Source organism: Hippocampus bargibanti, linkage group LG11 (genome assembly GCF_051943395.1).
Source record: "Hippocampus bargibanti isolate YZ-2025 linkage group LG11, ASM5194339v1, whole genome shotgun sequence".
Lineage (NCBI taxonomy): Eukaryota > Metazoa > Chordata > Actinopteri > Syngnathiformes > Syngnathidae > Hippocampus > Hippocampus bargibanti.
In genome coordinates, this window is record NC_142744.1 from 4,012,639 (window position 1) to 4,031,938 (window position 19,300).

The 19,300-nt window shown below is 38.0% G+C and overlaps 2 protein-coding genes across 4 annotated transcripts in view; one reads left to right on the plus strand and one right to left on the minus strand.

Annotated features, from left to right (window-relative positions):
- The first annotated feature begins 517 nt into the window (after positions 1–517).
- mppe1 (metallophosphoesterase 1) lies at positions 518–9,317 on the plus strand. The gene is made up of 9 exons (XM_089008877.1): positions 518–1,349; positions 1,465–1,573; positions 2,020–2,123; positions 4,299–4,379; positions 4,514–4,622; positions 4,697–4,759; positions 6,267–6,389; positions 7,131–7,271; positions 8,612–9,317. The coding sequence occupies exons 1-9, from the start codon at positions 1,096–1,098 to the stop codon at positions 8,795–8,797; spliced, it is 1,170 nt and encodes a 389-aa protein (XP_088865003.1). The 5' UTR covers positions 518–1,095; the 3' UTR covers positions 8,798–9,317.
- A 2,671-nt stretch (positions 9,318–11,988) lies between these two features.
- LOC148891202 (guanine nucleotide-binding protein G(olf) subunit alpha) overlaps positions 11,989–19,300 on the minus strand; it is a 51,966-nt gene continuing 44,654 nt past the window's right edge. For 2 of the 3 annotated variants that reach the window (XM_089007986.1, XM_089007988.1), the window contains exons 6-12: positions 18,934–18,988; positions 18,780–18,853; positions 17,717–17,775; positions 17,454–17,574; positions 17,236–17,366; positions 17,069–17,136; positions 11,989–15,462 (exon numbers count right to left, since the gene is read on the minus strand). In XM_089007986.1, coding sequence (XP_088864112.1) covers positions 15,316–15,462; positions 17,069–17,136; positions 17,236–17,366; positions 17,454–17,574; positions 17,717–17,775; positions 18,780–18,853; positions 18,934–18,988 — 655 coding nt within the window. In that variant the 3' untranslated portion in view covers positions 11,989–15,315. Of the gene's footprint in view, positions 15,463–17,068; positions 17,367–17,453; positions 17,575–17,716; positions 17,776–18,779; positions 18,854–18,933; positions 18,989–19,300 lie in introns of all 3 variants that reach the window. The other variant, XM_089007987.1, reaches the window with a different exon arrangement.

Here is a 19,300-nt window from a genome sequence, read left to right on the forward strand (position 1 = left end):
ACTCTCAAGGTCACTTTACAGTCACAGGATAACATTTTCTGCGGGTGAGCAGCGGCAGCCACACGCGCCAGCGTTCACTCAACCCGGAAGTAACTCAAATAGTAACTCAAATAGGAAGAAAGCTAGCTAGCTAGCCAATAGACTGCGAGCTAGATAGCTATATAGCTTTTTGATAATAATAATAATAATAATAATAATACATTACATTTTAAGCGCCTTTCAAAGCTCAAGGTCACTTTACAGTCACAGGATAACATTTTCTGCGGGTGAGCAGTGGCAGCCACACGCGCCAGCGTTCACTCAAGCCGCAAGTAACTCAAATATTAACTCAAATAGAAAGAAAGCTAGCTAGCTAATAGACAGGCAGCTAGATAGCTATATAGATGGCTTTTAGATAATAATAATAATAAAATAATAATAATAATAATAATCAGAATCATCTTTATCTTTATTGCCAAGTATGTAGAACACACAAGGAATTTGTTTCCGGTAGAACACGCTGCACTAGTATCGTCGTCAAAAAAAACTGCTAAGTGGCACTATACAGTTTCCATTTTTAATAATAATACATTTCATTTTATGCTGCATTGGGTGTTTATGTAGTTTTATAACTCAATATTCTGTGGCTCCTGGAATTCGAGTGACAATGACAAAAACCCTGGCACTGGAGTGGACACATTTTTTTTGCATGTCGTCTGGTAGTGGGTTAAAAGATCACTTCCGCGTCAGTCGTCTTATTTTGTAAGCCAAGCGGAAGTTAGCCGTAAACGGCGCTTGACGGCAGGAGTGGGGCTCGACGGATTACGTTTCTCGTCGCGGTTCGTTATTGTTTATCTCTCAAATGTAAACTCGACATCTTCATCCCCCCATCATGGACCATGTATGAGATCTTCAGCGCTCATCGTCGTACGAGAAGTTAAAAACATATACATAAACTGGCTTGTATTACAGCATTACAAAAAATGAGGATGCAATCTAAGTTTCTTAACAGACCACATCGTACTTGGGACGTGAAGAAGAGGAAGTGAAGGAATAGAAGGAGAAGGAGGAAAAGATGCCTCATGTGTCATTCCATCACGTCGTAAGAGGAGAGCCATGCCGCGGTTTGGCGTCAGGTGGCTGCTCGCTGCCTCGCTGATGCTGCTGCTCGGCGGAACCTTTTTCTTCTGCGAGTATCTTATGTACTACCCCGCCATCGTCAAGTGCTCCTGGCCTAAAGTGGAGCATGCGCGCGGGGCAGGGGCTCTCGACGGACGGCCGACGGACTCGACGCCGGTTCGCGCCATGGTTTTGTCAGACACGCACCTCCTGGGAGCCGTCGGCGGCCACTGGTTCGACAAACTTCGGAGGTACGCAAAAAAACTAAACAAAAAAAAAAGCCATAACAACGTTGTTAGAAACATATTGACCTCCTGTGATTAAATCCAGAACAATGAGATTGCTCGTTTGTTTGCGCATGCGCAGGGAATGGCAGATGGAACGCGCCTTCCAAACCGCCTTGTGGCTTCTTAGGCCCCGGATGGTCTTCATCCTGGGGGACGTTTTCGACGAAGGCAAGTGGAGTTCGAAAAACGTAAGTCGGACAGGAAGTAGGTGCCGTTTACTCGAGTGCAGAGGGTACCTGGCAGCAATGGTTGCCTTGAAAAAGGGACTTTGGAATATTTGCAGGTTCATTCGTTAACTCATTGACTGCCAGACGATGTGTAAAAATGTGTTGACTCCAGCGCCGGCGGGTTTTTTTTTGTGTCATTTTCACTCGAATTCCAGCATCGAGAGAATATTGAGTTATAGGACTACATTAACATTAATTGCTTTCAACATTTAGGACGCAACTTGTTCGGCGGTGTCGGTTGTCCTTTAACTGGAATAAATGGAGTCACTTTGAATATGGCATCAATTTAGGTCATTCTCTAACAAATGACCTACGATAACGTAGTAAGACAAAAAAAATAAAATCTGTGTTGCAAATGTCACAATGGCGCTTGATAAGCGTGTAACATGGCGTCATCGTCTCTGCAGCATTGGGATGACGACGTGCGGCGCTTCCGTAGGATGTTCCGCCACCCCGATGATACCGAGCTGGTGGTCTTGGTTGGGAATCACGACATTGGCTTCCATTATGAGTAAGAATATTTTGACGTTTTTTGTTGCATTCAATGCTACAATAATAATAATAATAATAATAATAATAATAATAATAATAATAAATAAATAATAATAATAACAATAATAATAATAATAATAATAATAATAAATTTCATAAGTGCCTTTCAAAATTTTCAAGATCACGTTACAGTCACAGGATATTTTTTCTGCAGGCGAGCAGCGGCAGCCACACGCGCCAGTGTGACTTAAAAGTTGTCTTTTCAACCTAAGTTGCAAATGTGTGTATCACTGAGCAGTAACTTGCCTTTATATGCTAACGTCTGCGTACAAATGTCATTCAGTGCTGTTGTTATTTGTAATCGTCACATTCTCTATTGTCAAACACGAAGCCAAGTGTGCTTGTAAAAAGGTCGAACAGGTCAGACAAGAAGTACCGCAAGAATGGGGAAGTACATGTAAATATTTGACAAGGGAAACAGCTTGAAAGGAAGCGCTAATGTTTTAAGTCGGTCAGGATTTTGAGATGAGAAATATGAGACAAAGATACATTTTGTTAAATTGTACAGCTCTATTGAAAGTATATACATGTTTTTTTTTTTGGGATGCCGAACCTCAAGAGTGTAATAAAGCAGTATTCGGAATTGGATGAAACACAAAATCATAGCATTTAAACAGGGGGGGGGGGGGGGTGGGGTGCAGATTTTTTTTATATCCACAATAAATATGTAAAATAAATTTGATATTGTATTCTTAAATCAATTTCAGACACTATCCTTGTTTAAGTCTTGAATGGAATTGATACTTTCGATTTCAGCTGTCGTATTTATAATACTCAAGTAGGAAGATTCGAGTACTTTGACCATTTGCCAGCAAGTTTATCAAATATCTAATCTTTCTAATATTAATAATCATCTAATCCACAGGTGTCAAAGTCAAGGCCCGCGGGCCAAATCCGGCCCGCCACATGATTTTTTTTCGGCCCGCGAAAGCAAATCAAACTTGTTAAATTCCATGATGATTGCTAAAATCTGAGCCAAAATGTCATATTTTTGGATGTCAACCACAATAAAAGTCATTATTCTTGACTTCAGATTTGAAAACGAGTTATTCATTAATTTGCTGTGTGCTCTATATGTAATATTTGAAGGGATTTAAACATTCGAATGGGTTCCCCAAATTCATAACGGCCCTCGAGAGGAAACCATAACTACAATGTGGCCTGCGGCAAAAAATGACTTTGACACCCTTGATCTAATCTAATACAGACACCTCCCTACTTACAAACATTAAATAATAAAAATACAAATAATAGTAATACATTTCATTTATAAGCACCTTTCAAAACTTTCAAGGTGAGTTTACAGTCACAGAATCAGTTTTTCTGTGGGTGAGCAGAGGCAGCCACACGTGCCAGCGTTCACTCAGCCCGGAATAACTCAAATAGAGAGAAAGCTAGCTAGCAAATAGATAGCCAGCTATATAGCTAGCTAGATAGATAGCTAATAGATAGCTAGCTCGATAGCTTTGAGTTACAAAGAGTACATATCAACATTTTTGTTGTAACGTGTAGTATTCTATTTACAGTAAAGTCTCGTTATATCGATATTCAAGGGAGTCCGAAAAAATATCGATATAACCGGGACTATCGATATATCCGACCCTGTTTGCATGTAATTTTCTCCATGCGTGCATAGAAATAGTATCGATATAACCGGGACTATCGATATATCCGATATCGATATAACGAGACTTTACTGTATATTATTATATATAATTTAATTTAAATATATATTATATATAATTTAATTTTATTATATTATAGTATTTTTTTATAGTAGCATATTTGACAATAAAGCTGACTTTTGACTTTTTTTTTTATTCTCTCCAGTTGTACATGTCTTTCTCGAGCATATATTTTATTAATTGTTTATTTTTCAGTACAAACCAATACAGGTTACTTATAAAAGCCTTAAACATACTTATATGAATGTTAAACATACTGATATAAGCCTTAAACATACATTCCATACAAAATATAACACTGAATCAACTTACGAACAAATTCACTTTCCGAACGACCGTTTGGAACGTATCTCGTTAATAAATTGGGGAGCCTCGGTAAATTCAACATTCTTATTTTAGGGAGGAATGGCACTCAAGGTTTAAAAGTAGTCTTTTATCGCCCCCTGCAGGATGGACTGGTTTAAGCTGCAGCGCTTCGAAAAGGTTTTCAACGCCTCCTCCACCAGGATGGTCACCAAAAACGGAGTCAAGTGAGTCGTTTTTCATGTTTCTCCCGAGCCCCCTCCCCCCAAAAAATATAATAATAATAATAATGATAATAATAATAATATGAACAAGTGCTGACGGAATGTGGGTTTATGTGACCGTCTGTGTGTGCACTTAGCTTCTTGTTGGTGAACAGCATGGCGCTACACGGCGACGGCTGCCCCATCTGCCAGTCGGTGGAGAAGGAGCTCATCAGGCTCTCCAAAGACCTTAAATGTTCTCTGCGGGTTAGTCGGGGGACGACACATCCAAAAAAAAAAAAAAAAAAAAAAAAGAAAAATGAAGTCCTGCCATTCCACAGATCTCAGAGGATGACTGCAAGGGCACGCAGGTGTATCCTCCCACACCGCCCATTATGTTACAGGTGAGCTGATTTAACACCCCCAAACCAAATGAGAATTTTCAAAAAAGAAATGGATGTTTACCTTTTTTTAACAATGCAGCAAACAAAATTGACAACAAGGGGAAGGGAAGTTGCTTCTTTAAGAGCCATATCCTTCCTTCTTGTTTGAGAATCCTCCGTACTCCCAACACACCTGATTCCATTCATGATTTGATGTGCTGATTTCAATCAGGTGTGTTGGGACAAGAGAGACAGAGACAGAAAGAAATACGTGTGTGTGTGTGCGTGTGTGTGTGTGTGTGTATATATATATATATATATATATATATATATATATATATATATATATATATATATACACAGTAAAGTCTCGTTATATCGATATCGGATATATCGATAGTCCCGGTTATATCGATATTTTTTCGGACTCCCTTGGATATCGATATAACGAGACTTTACTGTATATATATATATATATATATAGAGAGAGAGAGAGAGAGAGAGAGAGAGAGAGAGAGAGAGAGAGAGAGAGACATAGAAATAAATAGAGAAAGAGGGAGAAATATGTACATATATATCGGGAGAGAGCGAGAAATAGAAATAGAGAGAGAATAGAGAAATATATACATATATATAGAGCGAGAAATAGAACTAGAGAAAAAATTGAGAGAAATAGAGAGCAATAGAAATAGAGAAAGTGATAGAGAGAGAAATATATACATATATCGAGGGAAGTAGAAATAGAGACAGAAAATAAGAGACAAATAGAGGGAGACATTGAGAAAGAGAAATATAGAAAGACAAATAGAGGGAGGAAGAGAAAAAGAGACAGAAATAGAGTAGAGAGGAAATAGAAATAGAGAGAAAGAGAGAAATAGAAAGAAAAAATAGAGAGAGAAATAGAGAGGGTAGAGCGAGAAATATAGAGAAAAGAGAGATAAATAGAGACAAATAGAAAGAAATAGAGATAAATATATGTATAGAGAGAGAAATAGAGAGATAAATGGAGAGAAATAGAAATAGAGAGAAAAGAGAGATAAATAGAGAAATAGAGAAAGAGACAAATAGAAAGAAATAGAGATAAATATACATATAGAGAGAAATACAGAGGGGTAGCGAGAGAGAAATAGAGAGAAATAGAAAGAAATAGAGAGATAAATATACATATAGAGAAATACAGAGGGGTAGCGAGAAATAGAGACAAATAGAGAGAGGGAGATCTAAAGCAAGCAGATATTGCCTCTCAATGAATTGGGAGTTCCCCACCAAGAATTTAAAACTGACTTTACGTCATATGCATTTCAAAGTACACTTCAAGGAATTTCACCTGTTTTGTTTTTTTTAACATCCAAACAAGTTGTCAACTTTCAAACAACCTCCAGGCCAAGTTTTCTTGAAAAACATTTTGTCCTTATATTATGAAACATTCATACAAAGCCAAAAACAAAAACATTTGATAAAAAAAAAATATATTAATATTCCAAAATATTGAAATGATGATGATAATAATGATGATGGCGCTCTCTAGCACTACCCGCTGTACAGAGTGAGCGACGAAGGCTGCACCGGCTCGGACGCAGCGCCGCCCAGTGAGCGCCACCTTCAGTTCAGGGAAAAGTACGACGTGCTGTCCAAGGAGGCATCCCAGAAGGTGAAGGACACGCCTTTTCCAAAAAAAAAACGACAATAAAGAGAAATAATATATATATATATATATATATATATATATATATATATATATATATATATATATATATATATATATATACAGTGATACCTTGGCTTACGAACTTAATTGGTTCCCAGACAGAGTGTGTAAGGCGAAAAAGTGTGTATCCCAAAAATTAATTTCCCATAGGAAACCATTAAAATGAGAATAATCCGTTCCCAGGTCCCCATAAAACATAATTTTCTACATTTATAATCCTTAAAACTACACAAAATATACCTTATTTTATGTATAATAAATGTACTATGGTATTATAATTAAAGAAATAAACTGTACTGTATCATAAAGTCGTTTTATTTACCTTTATGATGGTCGTTGATGGCTTGATTGAATGGAGTGATGGAATGTAACGTTTGTAAACCGAAAAGTTCGTAAGCCAAGAGGTTGGTAAACTGAGGTATTACTGTATGTGTATATATATATATATATACAGTAAAGTCTCGTTATATCGATATTCAAGGGAGTCCGAAAAAATATCGATATAACCGGGACTATCGATATATCCGACCCTGTTTGCATGTAATTTTCTCCGTGTGTGCATAGAAATAGTATCGATATAACCGGGACTATCGATATATCCGATATCGATATAACGAGACTTTACTGTATATATATATATATATATATATATATATATATATAAATTTGTATCATTGGCTTCAGTTGCTGAATTGGTTCAAGCCCCGCCTCATTCTGAGCGGCCACACCCACAGCGGCTGTGAGGTCATCCATGACGACAAGTACCCCGAAGTCAGCGTGCCGTCCTTCAGTTGGAGGAACCGTAACAATCCCAGTTTCATTTTGGTGGGTAGCTAGCTGATTGGCCGATTGGCAGACGTGCCTTTGAGCATTGTATTTTCCTTTGTTTCTACTCAAACAAAATACATAGGAAAAATACTTACAAATATAAACGTATAAATAAATAATACATTTTATTTTGAAGTGCCTTTCAAAGCTCTCAAGGACACTTTACAGTCACAGACAAGCATAGAAAAAAACAGGTATACAATAATAAATAAAATATATTTATAAATAGAAACAAGTAAATATATCAAATTACATTTTATTTAATTATATTTTGAAAATGTCAAAGTTCTGAATGTCTATTTGACGACAATCAAGGTGATTACGATTGTAAAAATATCGGCCATTTTGAGGACTGCACATTAGTTTCAATAAATAAAAGTCATAGTCAATTGTATCAAACTATTTGATCGTTCAATGTATTATTTTGAAAAATGCATAAAACAATTAAAATAAAACGCGTGTTAAAATTAAATAAATACAATGACAATAAATTTCGCATACAATTCAGTCATTTGACTTCGTGTGAGCAGTGCCTACATGTCCCAGCATGCATTGCGGCCAATCCCCTGGACTTTATACCTTCTAGTGATGGAAATTCCGGCTCTTTTCAGAGAGCCGGTTCCTTTGGCCTGGCTCACTAAAAAGATCCAGCTCTTTTGCTCCCAAATGGCCCCTCAGTTTGTTTGTTTTTTGTTGTTGTTAAATTAACTACCAAAAATCATGTAAAATTATGTGAAAAACGAATTACTCATGTAAAAAACACATAATACAAAATATTTGTATTTATATGGCTTGATTTATATGTGCACAGAGAGCATCTAGTAACTTTCACTTTCCCTGCGGTTACTCTGGTCTGATGATCAGCTGTCACTAATTTTCTTTTCATATTAATAATGCTATCATACCAACTAGTAAAAATATCATAATTAAATAATAACAGCATAATGTAATAACATTTGTCCACCTGTCTACCCTAATCCCCCAAAAAAGGACAAAAAAAGTCGGCTCCCGCTTCCGGCTCCTAGTCAGGAACCGGCTCTCTTCGTTCACTTCAGAGATCGAGCTCTAAAAACCGGCTCGTTCGCGAACGACACATCACTAACACCTTCGTTTGAACTCGAGTTAACGTTCGAAAACACTGACCGCTTTTTAGACCAAATTAAAACGTTTTTACAATTGCAACACATATAAATCACAATGAAATACCACATCATGTCCGTCATTTCACATTTATTTCACTATTTCGTGGTTGGTTACACATGGTTAACTCATTAGCATGTGTCTTGTCGATTAGCATGTGTTCAGTCTTGTCGAATTTCCTCCTCCCCCAAAAACAGGCATCCGTGACACCGGACAGTTACGCGCTGTCCAAGTGTTTCTTACCGGAGGAGAGCACCGTCATCGGTGTGTACACCTCAACCGGCGCCTGTTTGTTGATGATCATCTTCGCGTTTTGCTCGTGGGCGAAGGGCCTGTTCCAGTGCCTCAACCTTTGCCTGCTGGGGAAGCACAAGTCTATGTGAACACTAAATTACCCAGAATCCCCCACGTACAAAATCCGGAAGTACAGCCCATTCTCGGTTGGCGATACGTTTTGACTCTGAAACAAAAAAAAAAAAAACGCTTTGCTAATTTATTTTGTGACAGCGGGAATGACGTCGATTGTTAATTTCAATTTAAGTGATTTTAATGCTTTTAAACTTCTTATACATGAGTTGATGTTTGTCGCCCGTGTGGAAAAAAAGTAGGTTTGTTTTAAATACTGCGAGCTTGCCAAAAGGCGGCACTTTATCGTTGATAGACAGGTCAAGGCAATCCGGAGTACCCGGGTCAACAAAACGAACCACCACTGACTTTTCAGCACTTTGCCTTGTTTTCTGGGCATCCAAGTGTATTCTTATGATTTTTAATTCCAATTTTTTTGTGTCAAATGCGCTTTGATAATCCATGTCATTCACCGTGAACTGTTTTTTGCCAAGTTGTTGACATGTCCAATCGATTGTGTATTATTATTATTAATAATAAAAAACATCTTTAATACCCCCAGTGGATTTTTATTGTATAAACATCCAAGAAAACTTGGTCTGTTTTTTTAAAAACATAAGGACGAGTCAATCTACAAGGAACCAACCGATGTCTTTTTATAAACATCAACAAACCCTTCCAATTAAGGAACATTTTGTTTTTGTAAAGATCTTTTCGATGTTGTTAAAAATAATTTTGAAGCTTTCAAACAAGCTAACCCATGTTTTTGTCAACAATATCTAACAGTGGTCAACAACATATTTTAATCAGAGAAGTATTTATGTATCCATCAAGGTATTTTTTTATTACAAATCTCCTTATTTGTGATTTTTTTGTTTGTTTTTAGTTTGACCAATTGAAGAAATAACATTTTAATTTGTAATTTGGCCTCATCAATGCAATGTAAATAAAATGGTGCATCCGAATCTATTCCTACTTTGATAAAAGTATGTGAAACAGATACTGAAAGGAACAATGGAATTTTAATACTTTATATATTTTTGCTTGTAATTCCATTCAATCTCAGTTATCTAGCTAGCTATCTGGCTAGCTATCTATTAGCTACCTGGCTAGCTATCTAATAGCTATCTACTACGTGTCTGGCTTCCTGGCTAGCTACCTAATAGCTATCTACTACCTGTCTGGCTAGCTGTCTAGCTAGCTATCTGTTAGCTATCTACTACCTGTCCGGCTAGCTATCCATTAGCTATCTGGCCAGCTATCAGCTATCTAATAGCTATCTACTACCTGTCTGGCTAGCTATCTATTAAGCTATCTGTCTAGCTATTTGGCTAGCTATTTAATAGCTATCTACTACCTGTCTGGCTGCCTGGCTAGCTGTCTAGCTAGCTATCTATTAGCTATGTAATAGCTATCTACTACCTGTCTGGCTAGCTATCTATTAGCTATATGGCTAGCTATCTACTACCTGTCTGGCTAGCTATCTAATGGCTATCTACTACCTGTCTGGCTGCCTGGCTAGCTGTCTAGCTAGTTATCTATTAGCTATCTAGCTAGCTATCTATACATTAGGTAGCTAGCTATCTATTTGAGTTACTTCCGGGTTGAGTGAAATGTATTATTATTATAATCGTGAATTGAATGAACAGTTGGGTGTAAAGACCATTTCGCATCTTCCAAGAAAAAAAAAAACACGTGCTTTTCTTAACTGTGTCGTCAAAGACTAAAGAACAATTTTGTGATTTGATTTTTCTTGAAGCTACAGAAAATTAAGAATTTACGCACATCAAAAGATGTCTTAGTTTCTTCAAAGTCAACGTTTTTGTCTCCAGGGATCAAATAAAAAATAACATTTTGGTGAACCTCACGTGGCTTCACGGAACATCTGTAAATGCAATTGACTGTTTTCAAAACGAGGACAAATTTTGTATCTTCAAGGTAACAACATTCTTGTTATTATCAAAGCATATAAACACATCTTAAAAAACCACTCGAGAGAATTGAGTGGGTCAGACTTGTTTTCAAGACGTGCTGAAACTAATTTCGAGGAACTTAACTCATTCACGAATTGAAAATACGACGTGGAGCGCCATACCCAAATTTGTTTTTTCATGCTTGGGTGCCGATAATGTGCTGACCATGTTTTTTTTTTTTCTTTTCCAAAAGTGGGATGCATTTCCCTTTTTTCCATGTTAGTGCTTTGTTCCAGCTTTAGCTATTGTTAAAGCCCTATATCAACAAATTGTTATGTTTACATTGTATTTTGGACAGCCGCCCCCATTTCAAGCTCATATAACTCCAGATCCATATACAGTAAAGTCTCGTTATATCGATATCAGATATATCGATAGTCCCGGTTATATCGATACTATTTCTATGCACGCACGGAGAAAATTACATGCAAACAGGGTCGGATATATCGATAGTCCCGGTTATATCGATATTTTTTCGGACTCCCTTGAATATCGATATAACGAGACTTTACTGTAATTTAAGAATTAACGGAGGATTTTCTAACACTGTATTGAATGTTTATGTAGTCCTAAAATTCAATATTCTGTGGGTCCTGCAATTTGAGTGAAAATGACAAAAACCCTGACACTGGAGTGGACACATTTTTGCACATAGTCTGGCAGTGAATGTGGATTATTTTCCAAAAGGGGGCAGCATTTCCCTTTTTTTCCATGTTAGCGCTTTGTTCCAGCTTTAGCGGTTGTTAAAGCGCAATATAAACTAATATGTATTGTATTGCATTGTATTTTGGACAGCCACCTTCATTTCACGCTCATATAACTCCAGACGCATATAATTTAGGAATTAACTCTGACGATTTCCTAATGAAAGAAGAGAGTCTAAGGTGTTTATTTAACGCTGTATTGAACGTTTATGTAGTCCTAAAACTCAACATTCCGGAATATGATTTCAAATCAGTTGCTCAAAGTTCAGATATTTATTTGCCTGTTTATTTATTTTCTATGTAGCTAACTAGCTATTAGCTATATAGCTATCTGGCTAGCTAGCTAGTAATCTAACTTTTCCTGTTGACTGAAAATTGACCTTGAGAGCTTTGAAAAGCGCTTATAAATGAAATGTATTATTATTATTATTATTATTATATTATTATTATTATTATGTGGCTTCCACAATTGCAATGACAAATAATGAGTTCATGTGGATTTAATTCAAGTATTGTAAAGAAAGACCCACCCCCCAAAAAAAAGAGAACTCCTCTAATGTGCCTCTTTATTTAAAGAAAAATAAAAATGTCATTTCAACGTCCTCCCAGGCTCTCGAGCGCGTTTTCGGCCTCTGCAGTCCAATTCGACTGTGTGTGTGTGTGTGTGTAGTGTAGAAGAAGAAGAAGAAAAGGCTGATGCTGACTTGTTTGTTTGTTTTTGTTTGTTTTTTTTTGTACAAGGAGAAAAGCTCATCTTGTTGGGTGTTGTTCACACATTCATCGTGCCTGTGTCTAATATCGCATATGGCTCCCCATAGGACCCGACCCCCCCCTCCCCCTCGCCCAAACATGACCAATATTGCACACGCTCATTTGTTCGTCTCCATTCTAGACATGCTTTCCCATGTGTGTATGTATACATATTTAGCGTATACATACATAGGTATGTACACCTAGGCACACACATACATAATTCAACATGTATAAGTGTACATATATATTTATATAGACCTATAAATTTACATGTACATACAATTATAAAATTCTTTGTCCGCACATTCATACACGCGCGCGCGCACACACAATGCGTGTGTGAGTCTATGTACACAAGATCTCGCACACAATTGGGAAAAAAAATAAAATAAAAAAAAAAAAAAAAAAATAAAATAAAATAAAATAAAAATAAAATAAAATAAAATAAAATAAAAATATGTTGGCTCCTAAAACAACACCAGGTTGCAATTTTGGACACTTTCAATGGATTTCCAATGTGTGTTTTAAAGCTGTGAAATTATTATTATTATTATTATGATTAACAATAATACAATTAAACAAGGGGTAAGAGGGGGGTGAAATAACCCCCCAACCCCCCTGAAAAAAAAGGCAATGGTGCTGCAACATGTGGTCCTAACTGCAGGTAAGTGGTTAATTTTGCATAATGTATATTTTAAAGATTCTTTCCCTAGAATACGTCTGGTGTCAGCTCTCAGTCGTACAGGAGTGGTCCATCGATGAGAAGGTTTCTTCAGCCGTCATCTGTACAAATTTGAAGGTGTCGGATGCTTCGTTTCTCATCCAAGAAGCTTCGTCAGGGAACTAAAAAATGTTGCTGGTAGTTTTGGCCCTATATATATCCCTACTGTCCAGACATGGCGGTGCCAGACTCTGCTATGATAAGTCCCTGCTCTCAGGTTGGGGGGAGCAGAGGACTATTCCCTGAGGCTACATTGATTACTTCTATTGTCCTGAATGATTACTTCTATTGTCCTGCCTGATTGCCCCATTTGCTCTGGTATCACCTCATCAGCATAACTATGTTGCCTAAGTCTGTTGTACGAACAATCCAAATTAAACCTCACCCCACCATGGCGATTTAGTGAAGGGTTTTGCTCTTTTATGAAAATAGCTTCTTAAGAAAATAGATGGTTTGAAATAGTGAGGGAATAGTCCTCTGCTCCCCCCAAACTGAGAGCAGGGACTTATCATAGCACTGCCACATCTGGACAGTAGGGATATATATATATAGGGCCGAAACTACCAGCAAGACTTAAGTTTGCTGACGAAGCTTCTCGGATAAGAAGCGAAACGTCCGACAACTTGAAAGAAGTACAGACGACGGCTGATGAAACCTTTTCATGGCTTTCCCTAGAATGTTTATTTTTTTATTCTTTTTCAATAAACAGCAGTTTATTTATATTTTCTATAAAGCAGAAAACTCGACAGAGAATGACACCCCCCCCCCCCCGAAAGCCCCCAATTTCACGGCGTCTCCTTGTTTTGCTGCTGACAAAAAAAGTGTTGTTGACATCAAGCTGTACAGCGCGGTTGAAAAAAAAAAAAAAAACATTACTTACATCTGAGCTCGGTTTTGTTTTTTTTTTTTGTCTTTTTTTCTTGTTTTTATCTTCTTTTTTTTACAGGTACAGCCATAATCAAGGCACAAAGATCTACAAGTAGATTTGTTTCTCTTTTCAATTGAACTTGTACAAAATAATATTACACTTTACAGTCTGTACAGGAGAATTCCACCTTGCACAGTGTAGAAGAAAAAAAAATAATAATAATAATAATACATTTTTATCTCCCCTTCCTGCAGGTTGGAGGATGTATTTTGTGTGTGTGTGTGTGTTGTTTTTATGAGGGTCCGAGTCTGTAGTGGCGGCGGCAGGGCTAAAGTGCACGCAGCAGCAGCTCCTTTAGGGAGGAGGCGAGAATCCATCCGGCTTGCCGTACTTCTCTTTTTTTTTTCATGGTGTACCCCCATTTCCTGCTATTCTCTCGGTCCGCAAAGTGTTTTTTTGTTGTTGTTTTAATCACCCCCCTGCCCCCCCCAAAAAAAAGAAGTGGTGACTGGGTTAATAAATATCGCATTGATGCTACATTGTGTGTTCCTCCTGTGGGAGAGTAATCCAAATCATCGAGACGAAAAAATATAAATAAAAAGATGGGGAGAGGGGGGTGGTGAAATCTAATGCAAAGTGCATTTATATCTTCATTCGCATGGAGGAGAGGGGGCGGGGCTAACAAACATGCGCACGCACACACACACACACACACACACACATTCCTGTTTCAATGGTTTTGTGAGGTCCGGATAACTCCAGCTAAGGAGTGAGGACCACCGTTGCTGATGAGTTTAGAGAAGAAGTAGTAGTTACATTAGAACACTAAATGTCACCCCATTTCCCACTTCAACTTCTTAAAAAAAAAAAAAAGAAATAAAAAGTGGACTTGAAACCCAAATAACAGCAGGAGTGAGGTTTCTGAATGGGTACATTCAACGTCCTCACCCCTGTAGTGAATTTGGTAAAAATATAGTTTTACTTTTTGTGGTATGAACTTTTTCCTCTCATTAACCATGCACACAAACACACACAGTGAGTAAAAGGTGTGTGTATCCAAGTGAAATGAAAATACACACCAAAAAAAAATCATTTTGGGTGAATTTGTGAGGACCTTTCTGAAACTTTAACAGATGCATATATAGACCCTCTAGAAGCCTTTAGAATGAAAAACTTGTGAGGACCGGCCAAAACGTCCTCACTTGTCAAAAATGTCCTCATTACGTATGGTATAAAATGTTAGTGGTCCTCACAAAACTAGTCATACAAACACACACACATACACACACACAAACGCTCTATACTGAGGGTCTGTAGGTGTCTTCATGTATCCGAAAAAAGTGAGAAGAGGGCAAAGTAAAGGAGGTAGCCCGAAGCTTAGTGGAATGAGGGTAAAAGGGGGAGGGTGGGCAAAAAAAATCATCAAAAGAATCAATCTAAATATTCTCCTCGTGGAGGGAATCCAAAAAAGTGAAAGAATAAGAGGAGGATTTGACACACTTCAGTAGTACTTGATGGTCCTCGGGGGAAGGTGTGATCACAAGAGTTCGTACTGCCGCAGGTGCATTCTCTGGATGATGTCCCGGCAATCGTTGAACACCCGCCGGATGTTCTCGGTGTCCACTGCGCAGGTGAAGTGCGGGTAGCAATAGTGGCGACCGTCGCCGCTCGCCGTGCTAATTCGCTACGGAGCAAAAGAAACACACGTCACTTTAATAGCTGGCCACCAGGGGGCAGAATAATACGGACAGATAACCTCCCGAAAAGATCCAGAGCGACAAAAGTTGACAAGTCCACATTTGATGACGAGGAAGTGACAATCAGGTGTGGATTTTTCATGTATATTTTGTCCATGTTTAAATTGGCTTTGATGTCACATACAGTGAGACCGCGGTTTACGAACCTCTTGGCTTACGAACTTTTCGGTTTCCGAACGTTACATTTATGAAAATTTTACCTCGGCATACAAACTATTTTTCGGGATACACACGGAGCTGCCACAATGAGTGATGTGTCTTCTAACAACAAAATGGCAGCCGACTGTTTTTGTCCCCTATTCCCCGCCCCCAGTCTTTGGTTAAAGCCACGTGATTGGTCAAGAACGCAGCAGTGAGGAAGGGGTGGGGGTTAAACATTAAAGAGACAGGCAGACGACAGAGAGAGAGTGAGAAAACACACACACACACGAAAGGGAGACGACAGAGCTTAAAACAAAAAAAAAAAAAAAAGTGAAATGGTGAGGAAAATAGACAGAAAACAGTGAAATTAGGACTCGTTTCAACTTTGATATATTGATTCAAAGGCAGAGTGTAGACTGCAAGGTTAAAATATCCCATCAATAAGGCTCCACAAATAACCCGGACAAGCCATCTGTACACTTGATGCAAAAAGCTATCAACCCAGCTAAACAGAACACACTTGATGAGGAACTAGCTAAAATTATCGCAGAGAAAGCACCTACAAGGGATCATTCCTCAAGATGTTGAAAGAAGAAGGCTACGTTCCTCATCAAGTGTTTAATGCTGATGAAACCGGCCGCTCCATTCCATCAAGCCATCAACGACCATCACAAAGGTAAATAAAACGACTTTATTATACTATATATTATACTATATTATTTATAGTTTATTTCTTTAATGATAAGCACATTTATTATACATAAAATAAGGTATATTTGGTGTAGTTTTAAGGCTTAGAAAATTTGAAAATTATGTTTTATGGGGACCTGCGAACGGATTATTCTCATTTTAATGGTTTCCTATGGGAAATTAATTTTTGGGATAGACACTTTTCACCTTACACACTGTCTGGGAACCAATTAAGTTCGTAAGCCAAGGTATCACTGTATATATTTTGTCGTTTCCATATATTATTCCACATATATAGTTTTTTTTCTGATAACAGAAGAGAATCTAAGGTTTCTTACGCTGTATTGAATATTTATGTAGTCCTCAAACTCAATATTCTGTGGGTCCTGCAATTGGAGTGAAAATGATAAAAACCCTGGCACTGGAGTGGACAATTTTTGCACATCGTCTGGCAGTCAAGGCGTTGTGATTCTGAAGCAATGGGAAAATTTGCAATATTGGCAGACATTATTATTATTATGAAATTTCCGATTGTTGTGGAAAACTGTTTTTGGGTACTGAATTTTTATTCTATCCGGAATTGTGACTTCCAAATACACCCAGAACAAAAATAATGCCTGCTTTTTTGTTTTGTTTTGGACCTTATGACTAAAACTAGTCTTTTTGCGTATCATTGAAACAATATTCACACGTTCGACTTACAAGAAACTCATCTCGTATGAAGAACTTTGCTCTTGTCACTCTGGGGTCCTCGCCGGGCTCAGGAGTTGCTGGAACAAAAGACAGACGGACCGTCAACAACAACAACAACAACAAAAAAAAACACGTCAAAGGATCGTCAGAATGTGTGCGAGTGTGAGAAACCCCACCTTCATTTGGTATGGTGTAGCGAGCGTATTCAGGAAAGTAGTCTTCAATTTTCGATTTTCCAGCTAATACCTTCTCAGCCAGCATGTCCTGCTTGTTTAGAAACAAAATGACCGAGATGGTGCGTAACCACCTGCAAAAAAAGCAAGGCGACGTCACATGTGATTTAATTGTTTTTGACATCAAGTCAGAAAGAAACGGGATCAAATACAGGACTCGCCTATTATTCCAAATACTGCGGAAGAGATCCAAGGCTTCCCGTAGCCGGTTGGTGTTGTTGTCTTCCCTTATGACCATGTTGTAGCTGCTGCTCGCCACCACGAAGATGATGGCCGTGACGTCTGAGATGGGACGGGAAAGAGAACGAGTGCACGAGGCACCAACGTTAGCCGGTACAGGGAGGGGGAAGAACCCCAAATAACCCGCCCCCCCCAAAAAAAAAAAACACAAAAGAACCTAGAAGGAACAATAGTCGCGTCTGACCGTTAAAGCACTGGATCCATTTTCTCCTTTCGTCCCGCTGGCCGCCAACATCGAACATGCTGCAGAATACAGGACACAAAAACACTGTGAGGAACTCACTGCCGCCATCTTGTGTTCAAACACACACACACATGACGTAACACGTGAAATAAAATACACATTCAGCAATAATAATAATACATTTCATTTATGAGCGCCTTTCAAAACTCTCAAAGTCACTTTATAGTCACAGGATCAGTTTTTTTTGTGGGTGAGCAATGGCAGCCACACGCGCCTGCGTTCAATCAAACTGGAAGTCACTCAGATAGAAAGCGAGCTCGCTAGCTAAGAGTTAGCTAATAATCATTCAACCCGGAGGTGACTCAACTAGAACGCGAGCTAGCTAGCTAAGAGTTAGCTCATAATCACTCAAGCCGGAAGTAACCTAAATAGATAGAAAGCTAGCTAGCTAGCTAAGAGTTATCTAATAATCACTCAACCTGTAAGCATCTCTAATAGATATAAAGCCAGCTAGCTAGATAAGAGTTAGCTAATAATCACTCAACCCGGAAGCAACTCAAATAGATAGAAAGCTAGCTAGCTAAGAGTTAGCTAATAATCACTCAACCCGGAATGAACTCAAATAGATATAAAGCTAGCTAGCTAAGAGTTAGCTCATAATCACTCAACCCGGAAGCAACTCAGATAGAAAGCTAGCTAGCTAAGAGTTATCTAATAATCACTCAACCTGTAAGTAACTCAAATAAATAGAAAGCTAGCTAGTTATCTAAGAGTTAGCTCATAATCATTCAACCCGGAAGTAACTCAAATATATACAAAGATAGCTAGCTAGCTAAGAGTTAGCTAATAATCACTCAACCCGGAAGCATCTCTAATAGATATAAAGCCAGCTAGCTCGATAAGAGTTAGCTAATAATCACTCAAAGAGAGAAAGCTAGCTAAAAGTTACTTAATAACCACTCAACCTGGAAGTAACTCAAATATATAGAAAGCTAGCTCTCTTAGAGATAATAATAATAGTAATACATTCTCACTGTATTCTTATTTTTTTTGCCGGACTTACTGAAAATTGACTTTGTCTACTTGGAACCTGGTCTCAAAAATCCCTGAAGTTAACACTCGGCATCGCAGCAGGTCCTGAAAAAAACACACGATGAATAAAAATGTTTTCAATGGCGAGAAAATAGGTGGTTGAAGAGCAAAATTAGAGGACATACCTGGTCTGTTGGTGTGTAGTCGCTCTGTCTTACCGAATCGATTCTGTCGAGGAAACTGCAGAAAGAGCACAAAGACATTTTCATGAAATTTACACACGTTTTGAAAATGTTATTGATCAAATGAAAAAAAAAAAATAACAGTTAAACATCTTCAGCGTAACAGAAACATTTTTTTGTACACATCCATGGCAAATGTATTCAACACACATACAGTACAAGTTTACATAAACATTTAACTTCTAACAAGCGTTGGTCTAACCGTTGATGTCCTTATCAACGTTAAAGAACAACCGACATGACTTTTGTTTCCTAACTGACATCAGAAAAACGTTTTATAGCATCTGAAATACCCAAAACACACAGTATG

Bases quoted from the DNA above. Each gene is read 5' to 3' on its own strand.
- mppe1 (XM_089008877.1), top strand. From the start codon at position 1,096: ATGCCGCGGTTTGGCGTCAGGTGGCTGCTCGCTGCCTCGCTGATGCTG. The intron at 1,350-1,464 runs GTACGCAAAAAA...GCGCATGCGCAG, and splicing joins TGGTTCGACAAACTTCGGAG to GGAATGGCAGATGGAACGCG. The intron at 2,124-4,298 runs GTAAGAATATTT...CGCCCCCTGCAG, and splicing joins GACATTGGCTTCCATTATGA to GATGGACTGGTTTAAGCTGC.